This window comes from Arachis hypogaea, chromosome 13 (assembly GCF_003086295.3).
Source record: "Arachis hypogaea cultivar Tifrunner chromosome 13, arahy.Tifrunner.gnm2.J5K5, whole genome shotgun sequence".
NCBI lineage: Eukaryota > Viridiplantae > Streptophyta > Magnoliopsida > Fabales > Fabaceae > Arachis > Arachis hypogaea.
Genome location: NC_092048.1, coordinates 29,255,865 through 29,283,822, shown reverse-complemented (window position 1 = coordinate 29,283,822; position 27,958 = coordinate 29,255,865). Strand labels below are relative to the sequence as shown.

At 36.4% G+C, this 27,958-nt stretch overlaps 1 protein-coding gene across 2 annotated transcripts; it reads left to right on the top strand.

Moving 5' to 3' along the window:
- Positions 1–624: 624 nt before the first annotated feature.
- On the top strand, positions 625–6,940 carry LOC112737876 (pentatricopeptide repeat-containing protein At4g14820). 2 transcript variants are annotated; one of them, XM_025788018.3, is made up of 5 exons: positions 625–1,072; positions 2,628–3,142; positions 3,378–3,418; positions 4,546–5,173; positions 5,274–6,940. In XM_025788018.3, exons 4-5 carry the CDS (start codon positions 4,548–4,550, stop codon positions 6,868–6,870), a joined length of 2,223 nt encoding a protein of 740 aa, XP_025643803.1. In that variant the 5' UTR covers positions 625–1,072; positions 2,628–3,142; positions 3,378–3,418; positions 4,546–4,547; the 3' UTR covers positions 6,871–6,940. The 2 variants fall into 2 exon arrangements, with proteins under 2 accessions (XP_025643803.1, XP_025643802.1); XM_025788017.3 differs by having other exon boundaries at positions 627–1,072; positions 2,562–3,142.
- Positions 6,941–27,958: the final 21,018 nt, after the last annotated feature.

Genomic DNA, 27,958 nt, shown 5'->3' with positions numbered 1-27,958 from the left:
AAATTACTGGTCGCTAAATCAGTTGCTAATTGTTAATTTAGCGACTGGTTTTAGTGACTTCACTAATAGCCACCGAATTATCGACCGACTAGTTTTATACAACTAGAATATAAATGGCAAGGTTATGAAAACCAGTTTGAACCAACCATTTGAACCGGTCACACCACAAACCGAAGGAAAAAGTAAAAAGCGAATCGGTTAGATGTCAAAATCGAAAAATTCAAAAACCGCTCTTGAACCGTCAAACCGGCTAGAAACTGGTCGGTTGAATCGAACCGTGACCTGACCGATTTTTTTAATTAAGCTTAGAAGGCGCCGTTTTGCGGCACATTAGGGCACGGAAGGTAACTCTTACCAGCCCTTGCCCTAAGCCCCTGCCCCCTAACCAAAACGCGCTCCTGCCCAATTTTTTGAAAATTGGACCGGACCGGCCAGTCAGACCGGTTTAACTATGAACCGGTAACATTAACGGTCCGATCAGACATATAAAACCGGTAATAAAAAAACCGACGAAAAACTGTTGAATCGGACAAGAACCGGCCGGTCGGACCGAACTGGAACCCGGCCGGACCGCACCGGAACCCGGCCGGTTTACACAAAAAAGGGAAGCTCCTTCGTTTCTTTCTCCCTTTCTCCCTATCTTTCTTTCAGTCAGAGAAATCACCCACACCCAACCACAAAACCCTAGCACTGTAAGCCTACACCATTGCCAGAAGGGCATACTGCCGCCGTCCGTCGCACTCAAAGTTCGCCATCCGTCATCTAGCTTCCCTCGTGCTCCAAGTCTTCAACCCCTGTTCGCTGTCAGCGATCGCGGTTGCTTCTTCGAGCTCGGCGTCCGTCGTCTTTGTCTGCTCAGCCGCGCTTCCGTCGCCTTTTGTTTGCCGTTCACGTTCGCGTCTTCGTTCGCGTTCTTCGCCGTTCGCGTTCGCTCGGCGTTCACCGTTCGCGTTCACAAGCTGTTCACCGTTCGAGTTCGCGTTCGTCTGGAAGCCACGTTGCTCTGCTTCAAACTCTCCGACCAACCCGCGCGCTCCACTCAGCCGTCGAACTGCTCTCTTTTGTCCCTGCCGTGAGTTCCCTAAACCTGCCACCAGACAATACACTCACACAACACCAATACTCTTCTTCAAACTCTGCAACTTCTGATTTCTATTACAATAAGTAATTATTTGATTTGGTAGTGATTTGGATTTTTCATAGACTAAATTAAAGTTACAATAGTTATGTTCTCTTCTCTATCACATTGAAATTAAGCTTTGAATGCTCTTATTTCGTTTTAATTTTACCGCACTCAACATGTTTGATGAAATGCTTTAACCATATTTCTGGTTGGTTTTATAATTTCTAGCTTTTAGAAACTTAGTAAGTTGATTGCATGTGAAATTAGAATAATTGGATCATAGTAATTAGGAAATTTTAGCTGTACAAATAACATCTTTGCAGAAAACATGTTAGCATGATGATTCCACTTGCATTAGTGTTCTTCTGGTAAATTTTTTAACTGTTATTGTGAACTTGTTAATTTGCTAATTGTTCTTGTGTTCTTCTGTTACTTTTAATTTTTTTTGTTTTGTTGTGATTTTCTGCTGTTGAATTTGTTAAGTTGATAATTTGCTAAATTGTTGGGCTGCTGTTGTTTTAATTTGTCAAATTGTTAGGTTGCTGCGACTTAATTTGTTGGATTTTCTATTTAGGTCTTGTTCTTGTTTATTTGCTAAATTGTTGTTGTGTATTTATTGTTTATTTGCTGGATATTGGTGATCATTGTCTTTGAGATTATTTACTATGCAGGTTTAGTGTCATCACTGTTTTGGAATGTTTTATAATGTAGTAATGTTTGTTGCTGCTTTGTAATTGCTGGTTGCAGGTTTAGTGTGATTATTGGTTAATGTTTTGTAATGTTTGGTGCTGAATGCTGATTGTTGAGTTCAGATATGGTTATTTATTTTGACTTGGGTAAAGAGACTTATGGTCATTTTTTCCTGCCTTATACCGATTCAGATGATTATTTTCAGAGGATGAGCACTTATTTATGTATCTTGAGAAACTGTCTTTCTGTGTGTTATGAGCATTTGGTGAAGCCTGTATTGTACCTATTCAAAGCTTAGTTTTACCAAATGGTCTTTAAAAGCCTATTGTCTCTAAAATGCTACTGCACAGATCCAAGTCTATTGTCTTTAAAAGCCTGTATGCACCTTCATTTGGTGAAGCCTTTCTAGCACTAGTACACTACCAACTTTGTTATTAATAATGTTATCAAGTTTATTTATCCGAGTACTATGTTTATTTTTTAGTTGGATTTATGATAATTCTATTCTTCCTATTTTTGTCAGACATTTCTTTTAACGTTTTGTGTACCGATGAGGAATTGTACTTGCTTGGTATCATGCTTTCATCTGGCATTTTTGCATTTAATATAAAAAAGGAAAATCCTAAGAGTAATTCACCACTCCATTAGAAAAACTTCATACTACCTTATACCCTCAACTTAATACTTGCATATTTATAATTTTATTATTCTATTCTAAAATGGTTTTTCCGGTTGAACCACCGGTTAGACCGGTTGGATCAATAAACCAGTGAACCAATAACTAAAGCGGTTTGATAACCGGTCCGGTTCTCAGAACCTTGCTCCTGCCTCCTCACACTCAGCCAGTCCGAGCTCCTCTCATCGAGATCCTGCTCCTCCGTCACTTCCGTCCAACCACCGCCTGCTACCGCCGCCGACGCAATTGTGAACATTGAAGCCACCATCGGCGTCGCATCGCAACGTCGAAGCCTCCGAGGTGAGGGACCGTCACTCTCAGTCTCTCACGGCCTCACCTTGTCGCGCTCTCGGTCTCTCACCTCGTCCCCTCACCTCGTCCCCTTACCTCGGTCGTCGTTGTGGTCCCGTGCCCCTGCACTCGCTTCACCGGCGGCAGAAGCAGACGGAACCGCATCTGGTCCCTCTGGTGGTGGTGGTCGTCGTCTTCTTGCTTCTCACGGTCTCTGTCTCGCACCTGGTCTCGATCTCTCCCTTCCCTGCCCTCTTCGTTGCCGGTAGCAGAGGCAACAGATCCCGGTGGCCTTGCTGTCAGCTTCTCCCTCGCCATCAGCTTCTCCTTCGCCGTCAACTCCCTTCGTGCAACCTGATTTGGTGAGTTTCCCCTGTTCTTTCTGTTTCAATTTTGTTGTTGCATCACTGCACTTTGATTTTGTTGCCGAAAGTAATTTGTTGCTGAAAGTTGAATGTGTTGCCGAAATTTGTTACTGATCATCATGAACCTTGAGTTTGTTGTTGACTTGCCAAAATAATCACTTAGCCTAAGTTTGTTCGTTGCCGAAAATCATTACTGAGTTTATTGAACCTTGAATTTGGTGCTGTTTTGCAGAATAATCACTTAGTTAAGTTTTGCTTCATCTCTCTGTCCAGGTGAGTTTCAGCTTCGGCCTTGTTATTCCTCTTTCAATTTCATTGCTGTAAATTATTAGTACATCTTGAATTTGTTGTTGAAAGTTGAGTTTGTTGCTGAAATTATGATTAGCTAATGTTAATTTGCTGTAAATCATATTTGGAGAATTGGAAGTTTTTTGTTGCTGCCTGAAAGTTATCATAGTTATCATAGCTGAATTTGTTGCTAGAACTTTAGAAGTAGAATTTGTTGTCAGCTGTAAGTTGAATTTGATGCTGAACATATCATAAATGTGGTTGTTGCTGAAAGTAGAATTTGTTGCTGGATAATTGAGTTGAGTTGAATTTGTTACTGAACCTTGTTGTTGTGTTGCTTAAAAAATGCTAAATCTTTTGTTGCTGTATGTTAAGGGATAAGAGATAAGAGAGTTGGTCAGTAACAAAATCAGTTTGGTACAGTTAATTAGGGTTTGTTATTCTGATATCTAATCTTTCTCTCTTTTCCAACTCTGTTATAAATGAAGCTCTTGCATCCCTCTAAGAGGTGTGTAGAATTGATTCATTGATGGAAAGATAAGATGAAGTTAATTCAGTTTGCTAGTTTCTTGTAGTTCTCCAAACTCTTCTTTCTCTGTTTCTGATGTTCTGCATAATGCAGTGTTTCTTATGGAAGATATAGATGCAAATCAAAATGAGGAAAATGTTGATCAAGCTCCAAATTTGTCCTATGAAGATATAAATGTTGATTTTAAGATCACTTGGACTTGATTTATCGATTGTGTTATCTTTTACTTGCTCTTGTTTATTTAAATGGAGAAAGTATTTTGTATTAGAAACTAGTTTATTATCTCTTTTTGCATCATTAGTTATGTCTAAAAATTAATATTTGATTATTATTATTATGTTTGTAAAGACTTGTATTTTAAGTTTTAATACATAATTTTAATTTCATTTATATAATTTTATATTTTTTTAAATTATGATTGGGTCAACCGGGTGAATCAGTGACCCACCGGTTGAACCAGTGACCTTAATTGCCGGTTCGGTTCTGATAACTATGGTTGCAACCTTGATCCGAACGGAATATGTTTGATTAATTGCTTCATTTTGAGACGGCAGCTTTATCCTTCCTTCATTCTGTTGGACAGGAATGGCGACAACCTTAAACATGGCGATGCCCGTGTCCATGTGGAGCCCTACACAGACGAAGACAACCAAAACTGTTGCCCAACCCCGCGAGTTCCAAAGCCAAAAGTTGAATATATTGCTGAAAGCAATAACATCTTCGACAACTTTGAGACAACTAAAGCAAGTGCACACTCAAATTCTGCGCTCCAACCTGGAACGCTCTCACTCCCTCCTCATCCGCCTGCTCCTCTCCTCCGCCGCCTTCTCCTCCGAGTATGCCGTCTCCCTCTTCTCCCAAATCCCAAACCCTCCCACCCATTTTTCCAACCAACTCCTCCGCGACTTCTCTCGCGGCCCCACACCCTACAACGCTCTCTTGCTCTATTACACCCTCAGGACATGTGTCCCCCTTGCTCTTGACAACTTCAGCTTTCCTCCTTTGCTTAAGGCAGTTTCCAGAGCCTCTGCTTTGAACCAAGGTTTGGAGATTCATGGCTTTGCTTCCAAGTTGGGCTTCGATGCTGATCCTTTTATTCAAACGGGTTTGATTGGTATGTATGCGGCTTGTGGCCGCGTTGTGGATGCACGCTTGCTTTTTGACAAAATGTCTCATCGGGATGTTGTTGCTTGGAATATTATGTTTGATGGGTATGGATGTATGCCGCAAATAGTTTTTGGGTGAATTTTTTGCTTGCTGCTACTTTGCTCAATAACATTCCAACCTTTTCACTCTGGTGTTATGATACAGGTACTGCCAAAATGGTTGTTATGATTGTGTTTTGGAGCTATATGAGGTGATGAAGAGCTCTGGTGTGGAACCAGATGGTGTGATTTTCTGTACTGTGCTTTCTGCTTGTGGTCATGCTGGGAATTTGAGCTATGGCAAAGCAATCCATGAGCTCATTCGGAAAAGAGATATGGTTCTTGACTCTCACTTACAGAGGGCCTTAATTAACATGTATGCAAACTGTGGTGCAATGGATTTGGCGCGGAAGCTGTATGATGAATTCTCCACAAAACACTTGGTCGTTTCTACTGCAATGCTTTCAGGGTATGCAAAGCTTGGAATGGTTAAAGAGGCTCGTATGATATTTGACGAGATGATTGAAAAGGACTTGGTGTGTTGGAGTGCAATGATATCTGGTTATGCTGAGAGTGATCAGCCTCACGAGGCTCTTAAATTGTTTGATGAAATGCAGCTGCGCAGAATAGTTCCTGATCAGATAACAATGCTGAGTGTCATTTCCGCTTGTTCTCATGTTGGTGTGCTTGAAAAAGCAAAATGGGTTCATGCATATGTAGATAAAAATGGGTTTAGAAGAGCTCTGTCTGTCAACAATGCTCTAATTGATATGTATGCCAAGTGTGGGAGCTTGGACAGAGCAAGAGAGGTATTTGAGAACATGCCAAGAAAAAATGTGATATCTTGGTCCAGTATGATCAATGCTTTTGCCATGCATGGGGATGCTCATAGTGCCATAAACCTCTTCCATAGGATGAAAGAAGAACATGTTACGCCCAACGGTGTTACATTTATTGGTGTACTTTACGCATGCAGTCATGCGGGTTTGGTTGAAGAGGGTCAGAACTTCTTTTCATCCATGATTGATGAGCATGGCATCTCTCCCAAGCTTGAGCACTATGGTTGCATGATTGACCTGTATTGTAGAGCCAACCTCTTGAGGAAAGCTATTGAGGTTATTGAGACAATGCCTTTCGCTCCAAATGTTATCATTTGGGGATCCCTTATGTCTGCTTGTCAAGTGCACGGTGAGGTTGAATTAGGTGAATTTGCAGCCAAACGACTTCTTGAGATAGAACCTGATCATGATGGAGCCCTTGTAGTTTTGTCAAACATTTATGCCAAAGAAAGAAGATGGGATGATGTTGGATTGATAAGGAAATTGATGAGTCATAGAGGCATCTCCAAGGAGAGGGCATGCAGTAGGATTGAAATGAATAATGAGGTGCACGAGTTCATGATGGCCGATAAATATCATGAAAAATCAGATCAAATATATGAGAAATTAGGTGAGGTAGTGAGTGAATTGAAGCTAATTGGCTACACACCAAGTACCTCAGGCATTTTGGTTGATATAGAAGAGGAAGAGAAGAAAGAACTAGTTCTCTGGCATAGTGAGAAATTAGCATTATGTTATGGGCTAATAAGTGGGAGGAAAGAGTCATCATGTATTCGCATAGTTAAAAATCTCAGAATATGTGAGGATTGCCATACCTTCATGAAGTTGGTTTCGAAAGTGTATCAAATAGAGATTGTTGTGAGAGATAGAACTAGGTTTCACCATTGTAAAGGTGGTGTCTGTTCTTGTAGAGACTATTGGTGACTTTTATATCATTTTTTTTTTCTATTTGTAAATTGAACTATAGTATCACATATTTTCATCTTCATTGATAGACCTACCTTGCAATTGCAACAGCATTCATGTAGATTGACTCGTCAAAAGTCTATGGTTGTTTGAGTCAAAACCACCACACAGACTTTGATATATTCCGGTGCGTGTGATATTATTTTTTCAAGAAAATATTGTTGAAATAATATTTTATTCTTTATAAATATGAGAGTCATTTAAATATTGGTCATTTGGAGGCAAACTTAGGCCTTAGCTAACCTTCCTTTCGAAGTTAAACAAAACCGAAAAGAAAAAGAAAGTCGAGACTTTGAATGTTGTGTGAGAGAGAAAGTTGGGGAGGGGGCTTGGAAGGCTTAGGTTTCTTTTTGGGAAGTTCTGTGGTGCTGATTCTCTTTATCAACATGGTATGCTTATAAGTCGTGTAAGCATAAGCAGGTAACAGGTGTATTGAAATGTGTAGAAACGGTGTTGAGGGAATGGCACTGAGGATTGATGCGTCTTTTTTGTTCTTGTTTTCCGTAGAATGAAAGATGTATAATTAGTTGTTAATGGAATGGAAAAGTATAGGGTACAAACATATTATCTGCCAACTTCTGCCAACTCTTATTTATAATTGTGTTTTATGGAAGTGTGTTCGTGGATGTGTCTAATAATTAATATATTTTAAATACATATATAAAGAGACACATCCAGAAAATATATTTATAAAGACACTTTTATTAAATATAGCTATAAAAAAGACATTTTTATTAGACACATCCACGGACACACTTTTATGAAACACAATTATAAATAAGTTGGCAAAAGTTGGCAGATATGCTGTTGGTAATGTAGCGGAACCGTAATGGAATTGCTTAAGGAAAATAATAAGTGGGCTGCATAAATTAATGGAACAACTATTTTATATGGTTTCAATAGAAGATAATATTGGACTCCAAAAAACAGCATACATACGTGGCCCTAATTGGAGGAACGCGGGTTAATGTTCCGTCATAGTACTACCACATTCTTCTAAATCGTATACGGTATACCATTTAAAATTGTATTTTCTATAATGTAAACCTTGAACAACAAACACCATATAGCAAACTATTCACCCTAAATCCTATAAATCATAATTACTATAATTAGTATAATGTAATTAAAAAATAAACAAAAATCCTAAATCCTCTATGGTATTAAAAAAAAACACTCTTTCTATTCCCAAAGATAATTAGTCAAATTTTTTAAAGATAAATATTATCGAAAATAAAATTAATCTTTTAAAATGTTATAAAATTAATGTTTTTGTATTAAATAAAAAACAGTTTTTTGAAAAGAAAAATCAAATTTTAGATTAAAAAAATGATTTTTTAAATAAAAATAGGTTTTATAGGATTTAGTACTATGACGGAACATTAAGCCATCGTTTTAATTACTTTTTTTTTTTCAGTCTTGATCGACTCAATTAATTTCACTTTTGGTACTTTTTTTCCTTTTTTTTTTTTGTCACAACAAAATTTTACATTCCCGTGTTCCTCCAATTAGGGCCACGTATGTATGCTGTTTTTTGGAGTCCAATATTATCTTCTATTGAAACCATACAAAATAGTTGTTCCATTAATTTATGCAGCCCACTTATTATTTTCCTTAAGCAATTCCATTAACAACTAATTATACATATTTCATTCTACGAAAAACAAGAACAAAAAAATGCATCAATCCTCAGTGCCATTCCCTCAACACCGTTTCTACACATTTCAATACACGTGTTGCCTGCTTATGCTTACACGACTTGTAAGCATACTATGTTGATAAAGAGAATCCGCACAGAACTTCTCTTTTTTTTTATAAATACAAAATGCCGATGGAACTTATTTGTCTATCTGAGTCCTTGGACACGTCATGGATCATGTGGGTGTCTAAATGTGTCATTTCATCATGGATTATGTCATTATGTGGGTGTCTAAATGGATCATGTGGGTGTTTAAATGTGTCATTTAATCATGGATCATGTGAGTGTCTAAATGTGTCATTTCATCATGGATTATATGGGTGTCTAAACGGATCATGTGGGTGTCTAAATGTGTCATTTAATCATGGATTATGTGGGTGTCTAAACGTGTCATTTCATCATTTTTCGTTAAGTACAAACGAAAAAAATATGTCAGGGACTAATTTATTTGTCAAAAAAAAATTTAAAGATATTTTTGTGTATTAATTTCTTTTAAAAACTAAAGTGTTCGATTTTAATTTCCAGGGACTAATTTAAATAAGGGGTAAGTACTGTTTTGGTCTCTAAAGTTGAGCGTGAAAATCGAAACTGTCCCTCATCTAATTTTCGATTTAGAATAGTCCTTAATGTTTTTTTCGTATTAAAATCGTCCTTTTTAATAAAAAATTTTTTTAAATGACAAAAATACTCTTTTTTTTCACCATTTCATTCTTCTTGTTCTTCTTCTTCTTCCGGGAGAATTGTTCTTCTTCCATTAACAAATTTTTCAATTACAGATTCAGAATAATTTCAGAAGAACAAATTCTTCTTTCATTAACAAAACTCAAAATTTCAAAATTTTAAATACAGTTAACAAAATCCAATTACAAGAATTAAAAATATCCAAATTCATCTTCAATTACAAAAATAAAAAATCTATAAATTTAGAAAAATAAGAAACATATTAGAAAACAAGAACAGATTAGGAAAATAAGAAACAAGAACAAAATAAGAAACAAAAACAAGAAATAAGAACAGATTAGGAAAATCCATAACATCATCAAATTCAATGGCAAATTAAAAAATAGAAGAATCAGAAATAGATGCAACAGATGCAGAAAAAGAAGCAAATTCAATAACAAAATTCAACAGATGCAGAAGAAGAAGCAAAATTCAAATGCAATAGCAAAAACAGATGCAGAAGAAGAAGCCGAAGAAGAAGGAGATGCAGATGCAAATGCAGAAGCAGAATCAGAAGCAGATGCAGAAGAAGAAGCAGATGCGAAAGAAGAAGCAGACCCACTCGCGCATCTCCTCTCTTCGCTGTTCTGCTTCCCCGACGGCAACTCGTGGGCGAATCAGCGGTGACGGCTCAGCAGCGTGGTCTCCCTCCAAGGCCCGATGACGACGCGACGGCGGCGGCGAGCCCTAGCAGCGCTGGCATCTCCTTTCCCTCTTCTCTTCTCCCCCTGTCGCAGCCCTTCTCTCGTTTCTTCTTTCTTTCTTTCTTTTGGGTTTCCTGACGGCGACAGCGGCTTCAAGCTTCGCCGCCGACGCCGTCCCCCCCCCTTCCCCCTATCCCTTGCCCCTTTTCCTCCCTCCCCCTTTCCTTTCTCTCCTCCCCTGGCGTTCTTTTTTTTTTTTACTTATTTTTTATTTATTAGAATAGCGGTATTTTTGTAATAAAATAAAAAAATTTATTAAAAAGGACGATTTTAATACGAAAAAAAAACGTTAAGAACGACTCTAAATCGAAAATTAGATGAGGAACGGTTCGATTTTCACACTCAATTTTAGGGACCAAAACCGTATTTAACCCTTTACTCTCAAAGTTTTCATGCATTGCACAGATCTATACTAAAAAAAATTTGAAGATGAAAAAATAAAACGCCATCTTTATAATTCTTCATATACATACCATAAGTCAAGTCAATTAATATAATTTTCAACATATGTCTTATACTTATATATACCTTTTGTAAATCTATCGTGAAATTTTCTTAATTTTTTCTTGGCAATATTCTTTTATTTATATATTTTTTTAGAGTTAAGTATGATTTTGGTTATCCCACATTCTCATCACTTTTGCCGAATCACGCAAGCTTGGGGGAAAGCTTCACTATCAATTTCTCCGAATAAAAGTGACGTCAACTTAAAAAGAAGAAAAATACGAACACTTTAATCAGATTAAATTTTTTCATCGATGTTACGGATCTAAAGAAATCGAACGTCAAAAGGAGTTCGCCAAGGAATTCACGTCCTTTCTCTCTCTCTCGGTTCTCTTTCTTTTCTTTTTCTCCGAAATAAACTCATGCATGGCTGAATGATGATTAGTGGGTTAATGGTGGTTAGGTGGCAAGAATGGGCGCTGGGTGTCAAGCTTTAGGGCTGCTGAGTCAGCGGTTTAAATTATAAATATCTTAAACGGATAATTATCAAGGTAAATGTATTAAAACACAAGTAATTATATATATATATATAAAAGTTATTAATATAAATGACATTAGTAACATAAGAATTAAAATAAATTATGTTGAATTAAGAAATTAACTAAATTAATTAGTGATGACAAACGTTATTTTTGGACAAAATAAATAATTAGTGTTGATTAATTATATTTACTTATTACTAATTGTTTATTGTTGCAGGCCAAATTTCAATAGCCCAAATGGAATAAAAAGCAATTAGCAAGGTTGATGGGCTGAAAGCAAAAATCAGAAGCCCAAAAGAAACAAAGCCAAAGAAATCAAAACGGGCAAAAAGAAGTGATCCGATCCAAGCCCAAAGTGAATTTCAATTCCCTCCATCTTGCCTTACCAAAAGCAACGTTCCCCTCCTCTCTGACCAAGTCAAATCACAGCTTCAGAAAAGTAAAAAAGAGAAAGAGAGAGAGCTTCTTCACCAAGCTAGTCACCAAAGAAGCAAGAGAGAGAAGGATTAAGCTTGAAGCTCAGAAATCAAATCTGAAAATCCAAACCAAATCAAGTTTAGGTTATAGGTAAATCATTTCCTCTTACATGCAACTCGGTCTCATCTCTTCTTCCCAACTCTCTGCTCTATCCGAAATGGGATACAAAGGAAAGATGATTTCTGTTCTTCCCTGCTGTGTATCTACGGTCTTAAACATGACTTGGGGACCAAGTTGGTTTTCAAGGGTTCAGATTAAGTTGACCATTGGAAGACTGTTATGGTTGCTGATTTATGGCTTTCGGTCAAGATGAGGAAGTCAGAAGCAAAGTTTCTAATCTGGAGATTAAGGAGAAAAGTGAATCTGTGGGTTGGTGAAGCTCAAGGTTCAAGGTGTTGACCTTAGAAGAAGAACCAAGCAACATGCAAGGAGATAAAAGAAGCTTGCTGTTCATTCAGAAGGCAAGGAGAGAAAACCAGAGTGTGAGAACAGTGTTCTGTTAAGAAGTTCCTCTACTTGGATAATGCTTTCTTTCAAAGAAGTATTCGGCCAATACTGAAGAACTGCATCTGAGGTTTGCGAATCTGGTTTTGCACATAGCAAAGAGGCTGATGATGAAGTCAATCTCCTTCATGTTTTACAGATTGTAATGTACTTTTCTATGTTTATCTTTCTGTAATTTCTTGTGAGAAAAGGCATTGTGAGAAAGCTCAAGTAAAAGCCATGAGTGGAAAAAGGCTGAGTGATACACTTGAGAGAAAAGCCTAGAGTTATTTTCAGATTTCTTTAGGTATGTCTATGTCTTGTATCTTGTACCTGTGAGGTATCCCTTTCTTAGTTGGGTTAGCACTAAGACTGATTAGTTAGGTATTAGCATAGCCAATGTCAAGTTAGGTTAGAACTTGAGTGTGAAAGGATTGGGTCAATCCTGTGAAATTGGTGTATGTAATACTGTTAACTATAGTAAAATTCTTCCATAGTTGTGGAGGAGACTGGATGTAGGTTGCATAGCACAAGGCAACCAAACCAGGATACATGCTGGTGTTAGCTTTTCTCTTCTCTGCTGAGTTCTGTTTTCTGATATTCATGAGACAAAAATAAATTGTCTCATAAATTTTCGCTGCTGAGTTCAAACAGAACCTGAATTGAAAGTTTGTTTAAAAGGGTAATAACAACAGCAAAAAGGAAGGCATAGATTCAACCCCCCTTCTCTAAGCCTACCACAATCTTCAATTGGTATCAAGAGCTAAGGTCTCAAGAATCAAGCTTAACCGCTTGGAGCAAAGATCCAATGGCGAACAACTTGGGCACAACCACAGTTGCCTACACCCTCACTGAAGGCCAGTCAAACAACCGGTCACCTTTCTTCAATGGGAAGAACTACTCCTACTGGAAGGAAAGGATAAGGATTTTCATCCAATCCATTGACTACAACATATGAAAGATTGTTGTGAGCGATCCCAAGATCCCAACAAAAATAAGTGCTGATGGAGTGGTGACTCCAAAAGAAGAAGCTGAATGGAATGAAGATGACAAGAAGAAGATAGAGCTGAATGCTAAAGCAATCAACCTTCTTCACTGTGCTATCAGCTTTGAAGAGTACCGGAAGGTGTCTAGATGCAAGACAGCCAAAGAAATCTGGGAAAAACTCCAGGTTACACACGAAGGCACCAAACAAGTAAAAGAAACGAGGATTGATATGCTGCGAAAAGAGTACGAGATGTTTAGCATGAAGGATGGAGAAAGCATTGATGAAGCGTTTGAGAGATTCTCAATCATAATCAACAACCTTGATGCTATGGGTACAAACTATGCAGAACAACCCTGGTGAGAAAACTCCTTAGAAGCCTCACAAAAGAATGGGAAAACACTGCCACTGTTCTAACCGAGAGCAACAACATAAGTCCCATAACCTATGATGAGCTGAGAGGAAAACTCCTTGCCTATGAAGCCACACACACAAACACAAACTCAAAGAAAAAGGGAATAGCCCTCAAGTCACAAATAGAACCGAAAGAGAGTGAGTCTAGTGATGGTATTTCAAATGACGAGCTTTTGTTTTTTGCTAGGAGATTTAGAAGGATGATGAAGAACAAGGGCAAATACAAGGGTTCAAGTTGAAAGGAGCACAAGATAGACTTGAGCAAGGTGACGTGCCATCATTGCAAGGAGGCTGGACACTTCAAGCTAAATTGTCCAAAGCTCAAAAGGGAGGACAAAGGAAAGAAGAAAAGGAAAAGAGTACTCATGGCAGCTTGGGAGGATCTTGAGAATGACTCAAATGAAGAAGAAGAATCTGAAGGAGATGACAAAGACTGCTTCATGGCTGGAAACAACAATCTTGATGAGGTAAACTATTATGATTTGACCATTGAGGACTTGCATGCTATTATTGATGATCTCACCTTAAACACATTAAAACTGCTTGATAAATACAATGAATGCAGATCTGAAAGAGATGTGTTAAGAGCTGAAAATGATTTTTTTAAAAAAAAGGTGAAGGAAACTGAATGTGCTTTGGACATCATTGAAGAAAACAGATTTCTAAAATCTGAACTTGAAAAATTAAAAGGAAAGCACATTGTGGATCCTTTTCATGAGTTAATTGCTGAAAATGAAAGATTAAATGATATGATAAAAAGGCTGAATGGTGACTTAGCAAAATTTGCTCAAGGTTCTAGTAACTTGGACAAATTACTTGCAAGTCAAAGACCATTGTTTGAAAAATCTGGTTTAGGTTACATAGCCAAGGAAGATGCAGTTTTCAACACTTCCTCTATAAAATTTGTGGCTTCTTCATCAAATACTAAACCTATACCAAACAAATCGGGTATTGGATATGTTTCAAATTTTGAAGAAAAATTTGATGAAGTATACACAAGTGAAACTGAGCCTTCACCAAGAACTGATCCGAGTTCAAACCGGCCAGGTTTGGGTTATATTTCAAAAAATGAGGCTACTTTCAAGAAACCATTTTTCTATAACAAAACCTCATTTTCGAAAAATCCAAAGAGTTTTAAAAATTCTGGTGAAAACATTTTTGCAAAGAGGAACAATTATAACAAAAATCAGTTTGTTAAAGGAAATGCGTCTCCTCCAAAAAACCAAAAAATTTTAACTATTTAATCACTTCAAGCAATTTAACTCACCTAAGTTTCAGCGACATACATCAGAAAATTATTGTGTTAATTGCAAGAAAGTTGGTCACTCATATGAACAATGCTTCATTGAAAAGAGAGTTGTAGGAAACAAAGTCTACAATGTTGTTTGTGATTTCAATGCACTTGGGCAACCAAGATGGATTAACTTCAAAGGATCCAAATTAATTTGGATACCTAAGGCTACTTGAAACTCATCATGCAGATTTGCCTAGCATCCAAGAACAAAGAGGACATGTGGTACATGGATAGTGGATGTTCAAGGCACATGACTGGAAGGTCAACCTACTTCATCAAACTAAACAAGTATGATGGAGGTTTTGTGACCTTTGGAGATGATGGTAAAGGTAAAATCATTGCTATTAGAAAAGTAGGTAATGAGCAATCTACTTTCATTGATGATGTAATTTTGGTATGTGGTTTGAAGCACAATCTTTTGAGTATAAGTCAGCTGTGTGATTTAGGATATTTAGTGATTTTCAAAAGATTTGAATGCTGTGTTGTTAATGAAAAAACAAGTGAAGTGATGTTTGTTGCCAAGCGTTTTAATAATATGTATGGACTTACTCTTGATGAACTAAAAGATCAAAATGTAGCTTGTCTTCACTCTAAAGAATCTGAAAAGTGGTTATGGCACAAGAGATTGGGTCATGCAAGTATGTTTCAAATAAACAAACTTGTTAAGAAAGAATTAGTAAGAGGTCTTCCTTTGATAAAGTTTGACAAAGACATCACTTGTGATGCTTGCCAAATGGGAAAACAAATAAAATGTTCATTTAAACCAAAGAAAGACATCTCTACTAAAAGACCACTTGAGTTGCTACACATTGATTTATTTGGTCCAACAAGAACTCAAAGCCTAGGTGGTAAACATTATGGTTTAGTAATTGTGGATGACTACACTAGGTTTGGTTGGGTTTTATTTCTTGCACACAAAAATGAAGCCTTTTCGGCCTTTGAACCTTTTTGCAAGAAAATTCAAAATGAAAAGGATTTGAAAATCTCTTCTATAAGGAGTGATTATGAAATTGAATTTGAAAATAATTTGTTTGAATCCTTTTGTGAGAAATTTGGAATATCTCACAACTTCTCTTGTCCAAGAACACCACAACAAAATGGTGTTGTGGAAAGAAGAAATAGAAGCATACAAGAGATGACAAGAGCTATGCTTTGTGAGAGTAATGTTCCAAAATTCCTTTGGGCTGAAGCGGTAAACACAGCTTGCCACATTTTAAATAGAACAATCATAAGGAAATTTTTGAAGAAAACTCCTTATGAACTTTGGAAAGGCTACCCGCCAAACTTAGATTACTTGCACATCTTTGGATGCAAATGTTTTGTTTTAAATAACAAAGAAAATTTGGAAAAATTTGATCCAAAGACTTATGAGTGTTTGTTTGTAGGATATTCCACAACTAGTAAAGCATATAAGGTTTATCATTAAGATGCTAGAATTATTGAAGAGTCCATACATGTTACATTCTGTGATACTAACTTGGTACAAAGCATTTTAGAAGATTGTGATGCAGGAAATCAAGCTCAAAAGGAAGTTGCAACTGTGCAAAATCAAGAGAAAGGACATTCTGGTCAAACTGAACCAGAAACTACAACTGCTGAAAATTCGAGAGACAATTCCATTTTGTCTCATGAATCTGAAGGAAATCCTGAAGCCAGCAGCACCCAGAATCCCTTGGTATCTCAATCTGCATCCAAGTCCACTAGACCTCGTGAATGGAGATTCTTGAAGAATTATCCTGAGGAATTTGTCATTGGAGACGTCTCTCATGGAGTGCAAATAAGGTCTTCCACTAGAAAGGCAAATGAAGGATCAAACATTGCCCTTCTTTCACAAATTGAGCCTCAAAATGTCAAGGAAGCACTCAGTGACCCTTCTTGGGTTAAAGCTATGGAGGATGAGCTTCTTGAGTTTGAAAAGAACAAAGTGTGGACTTTGGTTCCAAGGCCAAGTGGAAAGAAAGTGACCGGCACCAAGTGGATATTTCGAAACAAGTTGGGAGAAGATGGCAGCATTGCAAGAAACAAGGCAAGGCTTGTGGCACAAGGATATGACCAAGAAGAAGGAATAGACTTTGATGAATCCTTTGCCCCTGTTGCCCGAATGGAAGCCATAAGACTTCTCTTAGCTTATGCTGCACATTGTGGTTTTAAATTATATCAAATGGATGTAAAATGTGCATTTTTGAATGGAGTGATAGATAGAGAAGTGTATGTGGAGCAGCCTCCTGGTTTTGAAAATAAAGAGCATTTTGATCATGTTTTCAAATTATCTAAAGCTCTCTATGGTTTAAGACAAGCTCCTAGAGCTTGGTATGAGAGACTTAGTTCTTTTCTTTTGAAAAATGGTTTTCAAAGAGGCACCACTGACACAACTCTATTCATCAAGAACTCTAATGATTCTTTTATTCTAGTCCAAATATATGTTGATGACATTATTTTTGGATCAGCCAATGAATCCCTTTGTTCTGAATTTGGAAAACTCATGACAAGTGAATTTGACATGAGTATGATGGGTGAACTTAATTTCTTCCTTGGGCTGCAAATTAAACAAACTGAAAAAGGTATTTTCATTCATCAAGAAAAGTATGCCAAGTAATTAGTTAAGAAATTTGGTATGGAAAATGCCAAACCCATGGGAACTCCCATGCATCCTAGTTCTAAATTAGATAAGGGAGAAACTGAGAAAGATGTTGATGAGACTAGGTACAGAGGAATGATTGGCTCTCTTATGTATTTAACTTCCTCTAGGCCTGATATAGTGCAAAGTGTTGGATTGTGTTCTAGGTTCCAATCCAAACCTAAAGAGTCTCATCTTTTTGCAGTTAAAAGGATCATTAGATATATTCATGGCACATCCAATTTTGGTCTTTGGTATCCTAAGATTGATGATTTTTCTGCAGTTGGTTATCGTGATGCAGATTTTGCTGGTGATAGAGTTGATAGAAGGAGTACTTCAGGCTTATGTTGCTTCCTTGGGAAGTCATTGAATGTTTGGTCAAGTATGAGACAATTCTGGGCAGGTGATGAACGTTTCCTTCAAGTCAGCGCGTACTGGGCTTACTTCAAGTGAAAAGTTGATCTGGACTAACCTCAAATCAGATCTGGGCAGTCCTAAATGTTTCACTTAAATCCAAACCTCATCTGGGCCCAATATGAATGTTACATTATTGTTTACTTGATTTTTTGATAATTTAAGTGCTTAAGTTTTATTTAAAATTTTTTTTGGCCCAAAAAGGTTTTCAAGCTAATTTATTTTTTTTTTGTTTTGATCCAAAAGGGGTTTCATTTTAATTTTGTTGACTTTCAAAATTTAAAATTAATTTTCTGTTTTATTTTAAAATCAAATAAAATCTTTTTTGAATGAGGTCAAGTCTTTTCAAAATATGATGCAGTTGCATGGTTTTGGAAATTCACTTTTGGGTACGATTACCAACACTCCATCTTTTCCCTCCATAACTCCTTCTCTATCCCTTCGGTTCTCACCACTACCCTCATTATTTTTTCTTAAACCAAATAACCACCAAATGAGGAAGAAAACCATAGCACACAAGCCTCCTCGTGAAAAGGTGTATAAACTTCCATCTAAGCCCTCCACTCGCTCCCAAGACCGAACCTTCACACCTTCACCATCTCCTCCTACCACTCCTCCTCGCACTGCTCCCATGGCGCGAACCAAGACAACACCACGATACCCTGCCCCTGCCAAGCCGACGCCACCACCTAAGGCAACGCCATCCAAACCAAGCTCTTCAAAACCTGGCTCATCCAAGGGTAAGCGTCCTGCTGTTGAAGAACCTGTTGCTGAGACAGCAAAACCTAAGTCAAAGTCTATTCCTGTGCGCTCACAAAGAGATAACCCTCATAGCCCTCTCAAATCTGTTAGAGAACCAGACATTGATCCTTTTGCTCACAAATCACACTACATGACATCTTACTCAGACTATAACCCCCATCGTTTCAAATCTGCCATGAACCACGATTTTTTTGAGGGAGTCATTCAATATCGCACTTTATGTCCCTCTTTTCTTGCGGATTTACCTGAATTGAAAAAGAAAGGTTTTTCTTTTGTTGAAAATTTGGAGTTTTTAGACTGGAATCACCTTTTCAAAATCAAAAAACCTGTATATCCTCAGTTAGTCAAAGAATTTTATGCAAACATGACTTACCATGAAGGAAGTGTGCATTCTTATGTTAAAGGCAGAGACATTATCTTGAATAATGAAACTATCAGTGATTCCTTGAAGTACACTGATGTTGGGCCGTGTACTTATACATCTGTGAAGTGGGATGAAGGTGTTGGTATCTCTTACCATGATGCTTTGGCTCACATTTGTGAACATGTTTCCTTAGTTGATGGCATCACACCCACTCACAAAGCCCTAGGATATGAACGTGCTCAGTTGCACCGTATTGTCAACCACATCTTGATTCCTCAAAGTGGTTCATATCAAAGGGTTTCTTACACTGACACACTTGTTTTGTATGCCCTAATCACTAAAACAGAAATCTCTTTTGCCTACTTGATGGCTAGATACATGTTTGATTCTGTTAGAAGTGTAAAGGATAAAGCACTACCTTATGGCATGTTTTTAACTTGCATATTTGAGAATTTTGATGTTGATCTGTCAAATGAGGATTACGAAAACAGACATTCATACCTAAAAGGGGGTGGTTCAGTGAAACAGTAAAAAAGACCAACTAGATCTGAAAGAGTGGTTCTAGATGATGATGATGAAGAGTTCATTCCAGATGACTCTCCTCCTCCTTCCACTGAGGGTACTTCCATTTCCACTGGGAAGAAATCTACTTTGCTGAATGTGGTCAAGGATGTCGCTCAAGAATTTGTTTCCCAATCAAATCACATGATTGCCATGAGCAAGGAACAAAGGAAGCTTGCTAGCAAGCATGAGAACTTCCTGAAGAAATCAAGGGATAGGGTGGCTGTGCTCATGACCTTCATTGATAACCTTCAAAATGATGAAGACATTGCCACTGATGTAGAAGAGGAAGATGCTTCGGAGGAGAACGGTTCTGATGCCTAAGATTTGTCTAATGAAAACTGTTGCTGCTGCTCTTTTTTTGTCTCATGAATTCTGTTTCTTTAGCTACTTTTGAACTGTTTCATTTTGGATGACTGTAATAACTCTAGATATTGCTGCACCTTTGGTAGTTTAGTCAGTACTTTGCACTATGGGCTAACTCTTTTCTGTAGGATGCAAGATTTTGTTTTTTTGTTGATCTTGCTTATTATCCACCCTTGATGACAAAAGGGGAGTAATAGCAATAGGATATAGATCCTATTACTTCTTTTGGGATTTTTGCTGCATTAATACTTGAGTTTGCATGCTGAATATTCTTTGCTGCATTAATACTTGATTTCACATGCTGAATCATTTTGCTGATGATATTAGCTTGATGTTGGGCTGATTATGTGATTTTGCTTATCTGATATCCCTTAGCCAAGATAAATGTATTTTAGCTCTTTATTGTGCTCTCTTTAAGAACAAAGAAAAATAGGAACAAAGAGGAAATCATAAATTCAGGGGGAGCTAATCTTGAAAAGGAAAGGGGGAGCAACATAAAAGCAAATGACAAAAATCAAAGGGAGTTTCTATACCTTACTCAATTTATTTCCTTTTTGATTATTGCTTAAATCATGTTTGTCATCAAGGGGAAGATTGTTGAGTTAAGAAATTAACTAAATTAATTAGTGATGACAAACATTATTTTTGGGCAAAATAAATAATTAGTGTTGATTAATTATATTTACTTATTACTAATTGTTTATTGTTGCAGGCCAAATTTCAATAGCCCAAATGGAATAAAAAGCAATTAGCAAGGTTGATGGGCTGAAAGCAAAAATCAGAAGCCCAAAAGAAACAAAGCCAAAGAAATCAAAACGGGCAAAAAGAAGTGATCCGATCCAAGCCCAAAGTGAATTTCAATTCCCTCCATCTTGCCTTAACAAAAGCAACGTTCCCCTCCTCTCTGACCAAGTCAAATCACAGCTTCAGAAAAGTAAGAAAGAGAAAGAGAGAGAGAGCTTCTTCACTAAGCTAGTCACCAAAGAAGCAAGAGAGAGAAGGATTAAGCTTGAAGCTCAGAAATCAAATCTGAAAATTCAAACCAAATCAAGCTTAGGTTATAGGTAAATCATTTCCTCTTACATGCAACTCGGTCTCATCTCTTCTTCCCAACTCTCTGCTCTATCCGAAATGGGATACAAAGGAAAGAAGATTTCTGTTCTTCCCTGCTGTATATCTACGGTCTTAAACATGACTTGGGGACCAAGTTGGTTTTCAAGGGTTCAGATTAAGTTGACCATTGGAAGACTGTTATGGTTGCTGATTTATGGCTTTCGGTCAAGATGAGGAAGTCAGAAGCAAAGTTTCTAATCTGGAGATTAAGGAGAAAAGTGAATCTGTGGGTTGGTGAAGCTCAAGGCTCAAGGTGTTGACCTTGGAAGAAGAACCAAGCAACATGCAAGGAGATAAAAGAAGCTTTCTGTTCATTCAGAAGGCAAGGAGAGAAAACCAGAGTGTGAGAACAGTGTTCTGTTAAGAAGTTCCTCTACTTGGATAATGCTTTCTTTCAAAGAAGTATTCGGCCAATACTGAAGAACTGCATCTGAGGTTTGCGAATCTGGTTTTGCACATAGTAAAGAGGCTGATGATGAAGTCAATCTCCTTCATGTTTTACAGATTGTAATGTACTTTTCTATGTTTATCTTTCTGTAATTTCTTGTGAGAAAAGGCATTGTGAGAAAGCTCAAGTAAAAGCCATGAGTGGAAAAAGGCTGAGTGATACACTTGAGAGAAAAGCCTAGAGTTATTTTCAGATTTCTTTAGGTATGTCTATGTCTTGTATCTTGTACCTGTGAGGTATCCCTTTCTTAGTTGGGTTAGCACTAAGACTGATTAGTTAGGTATTAGCATAGCCAATATCAAGTTAGGTTAGAACTTGAGTGTGAAAGAATTGGATCAATCCTGTAAAATTGGTGTATGTAATACTGTTAACTATAGTGAAATTCTTCCATAGTTGTGGAGAAGACTGGATGTAGGTTGCATAGCACAAGACAACCGAACTAGGATACATGCTGGTGTTAGCTTTTCTCTTCTCTGCTGAGTTCTGTTTTCTGATATTCATGAGACAAAAATAAACTGTCTCATAAATTTTCGCTGCTAAGTTCAAACAGAACCTGAATTGAAAGTTTGTTTAAAAGGGTAATAACAACAGCAAAAAGGAAGGCATAGATTCAAACCCCCTTCTCTAAGCCTACCACAACCTTCAAATTAAAATAGCAATTCTAAATTCATCAAAAAATACCGATATTTACTCATATCGGCAGATATCGAACCAATAATAATAATAATAATGATGATGATGATGATGATGATGATGATGATGATGATGATGATGAACCGAATTGGGTTGGTCCAGTGGTCAGTTTACTAGTCCGCTTAAGTAAGTGTCAGAGATTCGAATCCTGCCTTGTGCATGCAGCAACCTATTAGCTAGCAGCAAACCCTTAGAGCATCTCCAAAGGGAGTAAAAATTGAAGCCCAATTACTATTATGTCAGAAGGAAAGAAGGCTTATGCGTTGGAGTGGGAAAGAAGAGAATTCCCACATGAATTCCAAGGAGGAGGAGTCCCTCTGAACAGGGACTCCTGTGAAACAATCAACACTTGCCATTTGGCAAGTTAATTAGAAAATAAATAATTATATATAATGTTAATTAACTAAATAGGTATATTAAATAATTAAATAATAATTAATTCAATAATAATTATAATAATTAATTATATTAAGTAATTATATTTTTATTTAATTAATAATTTATATTAATTATAATAATTAATTAAATTAAATAATTAAATTTACTTACATCAAAAAATAAATTTAATTTTTATATTTCTCCAAAAAAATATCCAATTTCGAAATAGACAGCAGCATAGACAATTGAAAGAGGACTTAATTGAATACAAATGGCAATTTCACAATGTTTGTCGTCAACTATAGAGCTTAATTATATTTTTCTTTATATTAATTAATTTTACAAATTAGTGTAATCCCGAATTATATATTGTGTATTATTGTTATATATGAATTTATTTAATATTAATATCTTTTAACTGTGAATTATTTTTAAATTTATAAATTTAAATTATATTATTGAAAAAAATTAATTACATTTATTTTAAGTATTTTAATTAATTAATTAAGTGGGACCACAACAAGGATTAAAGTTAGTTCCTCCTAATGGAGAAGAGAGAGATGCTTTGAGTTCCTATTTACTGTTTATGACGCAAAAGCTGATGTGGAGTTAGAGCAACTCCAATGGGCATATGTTGAGGCCCTGTTTCTGACAAAAGGGGAACTGGGACCGTTGGAGCAAAATGGAGTGGGGACCTTGCACAAGGACCGATGGGACAAAGTCCCTTTGAACAGGGACTGAGAGCAACAAATAATAACTTGCCATTTGGCAAGTTATTATTTAAATAAATAATTATATTAAAATAAATAATTATATTAAATAATTAAATAATAATTAATTTAATAATAATTATAATAATTAATTATATTAAGTAATTATATTTTTATTTAATTAATAATTTATATTAATTATTTAAATAATAGTTAAATTATAATTAATTTATTAATAATTATAATAATTAATTAGATTAAATAATTAATTTTTATTTAATTAATAATTTATATTAATTATTTATATCAAATATAATATTAAATATTATTTATATTTATATTATTATATTAAATTAGCCGTTGTAAAAATAACCGTTGCACAAATAGCTGTTAGAAACTAGCCGTTACTATGTTACCGTTATTATTAATAAATTAATATTTTTTTACTCTATATATACCACTTAGATACACTTGTATTCTCACACTCTCTACTACTCTTCTTAGAGTATGATGATGTTGAAAATGGCTTATCACAACCTCAGCTGGTAGAGGAAGATTTTGCACCATACCATCAATTTCTCCAAAGAAATGCCCAATTTCGAAATAGGCAGCAGCATAGACAATTGAAGGAGGACTTAATTGAACACATATGGCAATTTCACAATGCTTGTCGTCAACTATAGAGTTTAATTATGTTTTTCTTTGTATTAAGTAATTTTACAAATTAGTGTAACCCTGAATTCATCTATTGTGTATTATTGTTATATATGAATTTATTTAATATTGATATCTTTTAATAGTGAATTATTTTTAAATTTAAATATTTAAATTACATTATTAAAAAAATTAATTACATTAATTACAAGTATTTTAATTAATTAATTAAGTGGGACCACAACAGGGACTAAAGTTAGTTCCTCCTAATGGAGAAGAGAGAGATGTTTTGAGTTCCTATTTACTGTTTATGACGCAAAAGTTGATGTGGAGTTACTTTTTATGACAGGTGGGCCATAAACAGGAACTGGGATGAGTTCCCTACTGGAGATGGTCTTAAAATGGAGCTCTGATTCGCGACGGATTAATCCTTAGCCTGCCAGATTAGGGGATACCGTGAAAAAAAAAATCAAAATATACTAACATATCAACTAAAACTAAATAAATCAAAATATCCTAACATGTCAACTAATTAACTAATTAAAATAAGAGATAGACAAACCGATCTTAAAATCTAATGCCTCGGTTACGTGCCACATCGCGTTTAGCCTGTTTAATGTTTTCTGAGACACAAACACTAGTACTCACATATTTCAAGTGCTCAGTTTGTCATATCCCAGATGCACCCAAAATGTGTAATATTAAGCGTGTCATATTTTAGTTAGGCAATTACTATGAATACATTATTCGAGATATGTCAAGTAACATATAACATAAATATTTGACTATTTATACATTTTAATCAATATTGTATTTAATTAATTTAAATAAAAAAATCTTTTTAATGTATTCAGTTCAATAATTAGAATTGAACCTTTAAACTTTAGAAATTTTTAAAACTAAAACTTAGCCTGCCAGATTAGGGGATACCGTGAAAAAAAAAAAACAAAATATACTAACATATCAACTAAAACTAAATAAATCAAAATATCCTAACATGTCAACTAATTAACTAATTAAAATAAGAGATAGACAAACCGATCTTAAAATCTAATGCCTCGGTTACGTGCCACATCGCGTTTAGCCTGTTTAACGTTTTCTAAGACACAAACACTAGTACTCACATATTTCAAGTGCTCAGTTCTCGTTTTTAGCATATATGTCATATCCCGGATGCACCTAAAATGTGTAATATTAAGCGTGTCATATTTTAGTTAGGCAATTACTATGAATACATTATTCGAGATATGTCAAGTAACATATACCATAAATATTTGACTATTTATACATTTTAATCAATATTGTATTTAATTAATTTAAATAAAAAAATCTTTTTAATGTATTAAGTTCAATAATTAGAATTGAACCTTTAAACTTTAGAAATTTTTAGTTGGGTTAATAGTCAAAATCGTCTCTGAAAGATCATCCGATCTTCATTTTGGTTCTCAAAAGATAAAATCAATCAAAATAATTCTCGAAAGATAACTGCGTTGGTCAAGTTCGTTCTTTTGTCATCTGAGTGGCTCATGTGGCTAACATTTGCTGACTTTAAATATTAACTGATAGCGTAGCAATCCCAAAAACGACGTAGCTTTGTTGTTTTTCACCAAGTCGTGATACGAGGTCGTTTGATCTCCAGAATGAATATTCAAACATTTCTTCCCATCACCAATCCTCGATTTCTTTCCTTGAAAGCTTGATCCAGAACTTCCTCGAGCACTGTCCCTCCTTCACCATTCGCCGCTTCCACTCCTTCGCCATTCCCGCTCGTCGATGTTCTACCCGTAATCGCCAGTGCCGTATGCTTCCTCGGCCTTAGGCTCCACGGCTTCTGCACCGCCTCCTTCGTCCCGGCCACTTCAGCTACCCCGGTGTCATTATGCTTCTCCTCCTCCTCGGCCTCATGCTCGTTATTGGTGTTATTGATGTGGTTATGAAGTGGAGGAGTGTGGGTTTTGTTTTGGTTTTAGTTGTGGGCTTGTGGCTGTTGCTGTAGTGGTTGGAAGGGAAAACAGCGTAGCAGTTGGTCTTTGGTGGTCGCAATCCGACACGTGGTAGGTGGTTATCGGAGTTAGAGTCATGCTTGTGATCGAAGACAGGGCGGCGGAAGCAGTGGTGGTGGTTGTTGTTGCTGGAGGTGGTTCCGTAGTGGCTCTTTACAATGCTGGTACCTCCCTATTTCAGAAACGATAAAGTGAAGCTGTGAAGAGGTTGAGAGTTCAACGGTACTGTAGCCATTCACACACGTTTTCTCTTCTTTGTTTCGCCAGTGAAAAAGAAGAGCAATAACAAAAGTTGGTTGAAACTCGAAACGTTGTCATATAGAAGGTGAAAAAGTGAAAAACCCTAGCCTAGGAAATAGGGGTGTTCATGGATCGGATCTGATCCGCATATCCATGGTGTTTATCCGAATCCGATCCGAAAATTGCGGATATGGATCCGATCTGCAAGGCTTTCGGATCAGATCGGATAAGATCCGCACACTAATCGGATCGGATTGCGGATTTTGTGTTGGTATCTACATATCCGCGTATCCTCAAAAATAAAGAAATAAATAAGTAAATACTCTTTTTATGTTTTATTTCAACTAATAATTATCATATATGTTATATTATTTTAATTTATTATTTAAGAAAAGTATGTTTAATATTATTTTAAGAGTAAATATATTTAAAAGAATAGAAAAAATGAATATTATTGATATATTTTTAATAAAAATAAGCTTTTAAAAATATTTTTGTGTTTTGCGGATATATCCGATATCCGATCCGATAATTTTAGTGAGGGTTGGATTGAAATTTTGACAATATCCGATCCGATCCGATCCGATCCACGTTCACCCCTACTAGGAAAAATTAAACGAGGGACAATTATAGGAGATGATGACGAATTTAAGATTAGATTCTAACATTGGGATTGATTTGAGTTAATTTAACAAATTTATCTGCTCAGTATCAACGTGACTAAAGTTTGGGATATATCTTAATATTTAACATTGATATGACGGAAGGACGAACTCGACCAACGCAGTTAGTTATCTTTCGGCGATTACTTTGATTATTTTTTTTGGGACCAAAAATAAAAATCGAATAATTTTTTAGAAACGATTTTTACTATTAACTCATTTTTAATTCTTTGTAATAAATAACTTTTAGAAGAATGATAAAAAAATCTTATCACCTTTTTAAAAAAAATAAATAAAAGATGATAAATATTACAGTATCTTTTTTGGTGAACAACCAAGAGAAAAAATAAAAGAGCAGAAAAGAAAAAGAAAAGAAATCAGGTTCTTAACAGCAAGAGAGGACAAACCACCTCTGGCGGCTGGTGCCAAAGGTGAACCTCATCAGCTCCGCTACCTCCAGATCCCATCTTTGCCAACCGATCTGCCACGACATTAGCTTCTCTCGGGATAAGCTCAAAACGAATATCCCAATCCCTTCTTAACTTCAAGTCAAAGATCAGTTGTATCACTTCTTTTTCAAGATGCCAGAGTGGAACTTGCCAACTAGTCACTAGCTCAAAAGCTGATGCGCAATCTGTCTCACAGACAACAAGCTTAAGACCCGCCTCCCAAGCCCAAGCCAAACCTTTCCATATACTCCACAACTCCATCTTGATGACACTAGATCCAAAGGAATTTCCTGAGCATCCCATTACCCATTGACTGGAGCTATCGCGGATTACCCATCCAAAACCAGCACAATCATCTCCCAAGTTCACACTCCCATCACAATTTAACTTCCAAGCACCAGGTTCTGGCAGAGACCAAGACAGAGATTTTAATCCCTGGATGCAACACACTCGATTCTGAGTTGTATATTCAAAATCCACCATGCACCTGCGAGCCTTGTATGCAATTGACCCAGCAGATCCAAAAATTCCCTGAAAATTACCCATATTTCTGTCTTGCCAAATTGACCATATTATAGCTGCAAATTTGGAACAACCTTCATTGAGGAGGCCATGCTTGAACCAATCAAGCACCTCGTGAGAGCCAAAGAAACACACATCAGAAAAACCTAGAGAAACCCAAACTGATCGCACCACTTTACAATCCCGAAAACAATGAAGAATTGTCTTCGGAAGTTGATTGCAATGTGTACATAAGGATGAGGAGGAGAGATGTCGCCGAAAACGCAGATATTGAGTTGGTACAGCATCATGAAGGCAAAGCCACACTAGGAGCCTCAACTTTTCAGGG

Bases quoted from the DNA above. Each gene is read 5' to 3' on its own strand.
- LOC112737876 (XM_025788018.3), top strand. From the start codon at position 4,548: ATGGCGACAACCTTAAACATGGCGATGCCCGTGTCCATGTGGAGCCCT. The intron at 5,174-5,273 runs GTATGGATGTAT...GTTATGATACAG, and splicing joins TGGAATATTATGTTTGATGG to GTACTGCCAAAATGGTTGTT.